The following is a 4,398-nucleotide window of genomic DNA, read 5'->3' on the forward strand; positions in this document are numbered from 1 at the left end:
CCTGCTGGCACATGAGGGGAGGAGAATTTTAGATCTTGGCACAGTGCTGCAGAAGTCTGTCACTTCAAATGAGCTGCATTTATTAGCTAGGGTGACAAAAGCTTTGTTAGGGAAACAACTTAAAGTGCAAAAGTCCAATTATACAAATGTTATGCACATGTATGACTACATTTGCTGTGAAACGAGTGCAGCTTTTCAGGAACAATGGTTCTTTATGCTTACATGCTGAAGTGCATCCTAAAACATCTAAGTAAGATTGGTAAAAAGTGTCCCTCTGTATTGACAAAGGCAAAGAAGTTACAATTGTAAAACCACTGAAATTGAAATCTGAAACAGTACCAGTGTGAGTGAGTTCTTTGTCTTTCCTCAGAGAAGAGTTCAGTTTTTAAAGTTTTTTGGATAAACCACACACTAACAAGAATTGGAGCAAATACTCAGATTTTGTATAGTTACTAACTTCAAAACTCATTTCAAGGGGCACTGAAGCTCATCCATCCTAAAACATCAGAGCTCTGCAGCAGCTTAGAAGGTAGATAGAATTGTTTCTAGTGCACTCTAAGTTCTCCCCTCTCTTTTGTTGTGTCTCACCATAAGAGTATCTATTTGCATATGTTTGCTCCTAATGCTTGTTCATTATAGCATCAATGATCGAGGCAGTTTAAATCTCTGTGCCACTTCTGCAACCAACCTACTTACTTCTGCAGATTTTTATTTAGGAATTTCACACTGAATTCCAACAAGTCTCATGCAAAGATCTTTTAACTCTGTTTTCTAGATTAAACGGGCAGTTTACAGTTCATGTGGTTCAGTTGCAAGACCAAGTCTGACCTTTGTCTGAAAGTCTTTACAGGCTTGCAAAATGAAGAAAAAATTTTCAACCTTTGCATCATGCTAGTTCATAATCTGTTCTTTCAGGTTGTCTTTAGATGGCTACAACATGACCAATCCTGTTCCAGAGTATTTGACTTTGATTTTCATTTTTTTTTCACTGAACTTGTGTCTGTGTGTAGAGGCTTTCGCAACTCCAGTATTCCAAAATGGACCAGATAAAAATGGATTCAATCTTGGCTTTGTAAAGAATCTTCAGCAAGTGTTTGGAGAGGAAAAAAGGCTGTGGTTACTACCTGTTGCCTCTAGGTAAGCAATAATCAAGTCAGTGCTAAAAGCTGATGCAAAGGGGCTGCCTTCTAACTGACTGTTACAGCCTCACGTGTTCCACCTGCTGTGCTGTGGCTTGGCTGAGGGCTCTTGTGCATCATTATAAATGCACCAACACACATGGTCTGTGTTAATGCTGCTCCCCAGCAGCCTGGAAGGGGAAGTTCCAGAGCTAAATGCTCTGCAGAGTGTTGGAGCTTTCTTCCTGGACCCCATGGCACATGTGTGGAGGGTGTTCACTTCAGAGATGCTGTTTTCTTCATCAGTCAGATTCCTCTGCCTGAAATAGAGTTTATGTTTCTTAATGTAGGGGAAAATGTTGGTTTGGTACTTAGTGAATCATTAGTAAAGTACACTGAGATTTAATTCCTTTAGTAATTGGGCACAATTTAAAATAAATTCCTGGCACAACAATTCACTACTTTTTCAAGTAGCAATGTGAAAGTCTAAGGCCCAGGTGTATCCCCACCACCATCTGTTTTCCACTCCTAGGTATAGTTAAATCTTTATAATCTTATAGTTAAATGGATCTTTGCAGAGTGTATTTATTTATTGTTATATTTATATTGTTATATATTTATATGTAATTATTGTCCATTTTGTGTACAGGTTTGGGTCACAGGAAAGTGGGTCTTCTATTTGGTTTTCAGTAACTTCAAAGATTGAGCCCATTTTCTCTTGGGTATCAATTCAAACACACAAGTGTCCTTTATGCCCTAAACAATCTATGGTATAAATTGGTAAATTTATACCTATGGTACAAATTGTTCCTTCTACATAAATGTTTTCCTTAGTTCCCCCTCACTCCTCACTGCTTAAGTTAATATGTTTCTGGGTTTTTTGTGTTGTGGGTTGTTTTTTTTCTGTATCCACATGACTTAAATCAAATTGGGCACATTTAAGTTCTGCTAAAAATTGCTGGATTCCAGGCTATAGGTTTGACTTTTTATTCTCCAGACTTGGAGGCACTGAGGACCTTGCTAGTAAAACTTCCTATCTGAGCTGCCACAAAAAATAAACACAGCATTTTTCAAACACAAATAATAATTATAAGTAAACACTGGAAATACAGGCAGCAGAGACTCTGTTTGCAGATAAAGCCTGTAGGAACTGTCATCCTTCAGCCACTTGCTGCTTTTCACAGTCTCTTCCTCTGCCTTTCCCCACGCAGCCAGGGCGATGGACATTTCTTCCCACTGAGAGCTTTGTCTGAAGCTCAGAACCCTCTCCTAGCCAATGAAGAGCAGTGGGAAGATGATGGAATAGATGAAGAGCCTCATGGTATGTTAATGCTGAATGAAATTAGTTCTGTCTTGACCCACAGTGTATAATTAATGAGTTATAAGAGCTAATAAATAAATAGTGTTGGCTAAGCTCTGACTGGGCAGCTCTGACTTGACTATTGAACACAAGGGAAGAATGAAGCTCTACTTTGGAGTGAGCTCTTTTTTTTTAAGTATCTTTCTATTTGCAAGTAACTGAGGGGTTGTAACAAGTTGCAGACAGAACTTGAAGCTACCACAAACTAAGTGTATTTACATGTAAAAGTTGCTGCATGCAGAACAGTTCTTGGAGACAAAGTTGTACCTGTAAAAAGGCACAAGAGTTTTTTAAAGTGCATTTATCCTCTGAGAGTTTGGAATGAACTGATACATTTAGGAAGCTACTTTATACTTTTGTTTGTTCAGCTTTATTCCCAAAGGAAAGGAGTTCCTTCAGTTTTGCAGCTTGCCTTGCTGTGTGCTGGTCTCCACAGAAGTGTGTGTGCTGAGAGCAGTTCTAGGCTGCTGGTGAACTGACCCCAACCTTCCCCTCCCTCATGAAACAAGCCCAACCCCTCAGCCTCTCTACATTGGTTTAAAGTAGACCTTTCTGTGCTGTTTATACGTGGCTTAAGTCTGACCTCAGCAGCTTTCAGTTTTTCAAGATTTGGATTGAAACAGTGTGTGTTCATAGAAGAATGATGTTTTCATTTTGCAAGTGAAAATGTTCAGGAATAAACTTAGTACATGTGCATGAAATGTATTAGCTTGCGTTTCTACCAGGGCTGTCCTAACCCAGCCATGTTCAGAGAACATAATTTCCTGCTTTGTTCAGCTTTGGTAGCTTTGTTCCCATCCAACAGAGGGGTTCTAGCAGACTGTCATAGGCACAAATTATGTTTTAGTCTTGTTTTATCACCAGTGCTTTTCTTTTTTGTAAGGCATCAGCAAATGAAGTGCTTATCAGATTCCATCCTGTACAATGGAAGTAAACCAGTATCATTATCTGATGAGAAAGGCCTGAGATGTTCCATTAGGCCTGAAATATCTTTGTCTTTCTGGTTTTAAAGCTCATGACACAGCTATGAAATAGATAAAGCAAATAATCTCAGTTTAAAAATTGCTGTTCAGTTAGCTGTGACAAGTGGTTGTCAATTTTTTTTTAAATGATTCTTCAAATCACACTCCCACACTTGTGAAAAATATATTCTCAGTGAGAAAACCAGATTTGCTTACTTCTAACTACTTTGTTTTTTGTTCTGTAGATTCTGGTGAAGCTTCATCCCTTGCCATAGAAAGGGAGACATAGCAGTTGGAAAGTGCAGCAGTTTAAATCTTGTTCAGAAAGGTCAGTATTTCTTTCTCCATTACCTTCACAGTGGCCTTTCTGCAGGGAAGCTGGTGGGTAACACTGGGCAGATTTTGCCCTTAAGGGTGGCATTTTACCCCATGGTGCCCATGCAAAGGCTGTGGAGTGCAGAGCTGGTTTGGAGGTGGCAGCAGCAGGCCTTGGGAGGGCATGAGCCCAGCTAAAGGTACAGGCCCTCTCACCAGAGCACCCTGTTGGTGCATGGTGGCATTTCACCAGTATTTCTCCATCTGGTCCAGAAATACATTGTTTCAGAGAACCAAAAAGAAAAGAGCAGCTGTGCCCTAGCCCGGGGCTGGATGCTGAGCTGAAAGCAGGGTCTGCAGGGGAGGGTACAAAAAGCCCTGCAGCTCCTCTGTGAAGTCTGGCAGGAACAACTCTTGCCACTAACTTGCACAATTACAAGACTGGAAGTCTGATTCGGTGATTCATGAATGGTGTGGGGAGGTCTTGAAAGAAATTGAAGTTGAGAACAGCAGGTTGCAGTTAGGAATATATGGAAGTAACTTGTAATGCCCACAGTAGCTGTTTTTTCACTCCCTACTCCATAGTAGGGAATGAAAACCCAGCCTCTTCCCTGTCTTTCTGCAGGGCTTTAAAATGATGCTA

General features: G+C 40.3%; 1 protein-coding gene across 1 annotated transcript in view; it reads left to right on the forward strand.

Annotated features, from left to right (window-relative positions):
* ZDHHC15 (zinc finger, DHHC-type containing 15) overlaps positions 1-3,729 on the forward strand; it is a 15,087-nt gene extending 11,358 nt beyond the window's left edge. Inside the window, exons 9-11 of the mRNA XM_009997245.1 lie at positions 1,011-1,137; positions 2,330-2,439; positions 3,686-3,729. Coding sequence (XP_009995547.1) covers positions 1,011-1,137; positions 2,330-2,439; positions 3,686-3,729 — 281 coding nt within the window. The remainder of the gene's footprint in view (positions 1-1,010; positions 1,138-2,329; positions 2,440-3,685) is intronic.
* The last annotated feature ends 669 nt before the right edge of the window (positions 3,730-4,398 follow it).

The sequence above is a fragment of the Chaetura pelagica genome, unplaced genomic scaffold (assembly GCF_000747805.2).
Source record: "Chaetura pelagica isolate M959 unplaced genomic scaffold, ChaPel_1.0 scaffold344, whole genome shotgun sequence".
Lineage (NCBI taxonomy): Eukaryota > Metazoa > Chordata > Aves > Apodiformes > Apodidae > Chaetura > Chaetura pelagica.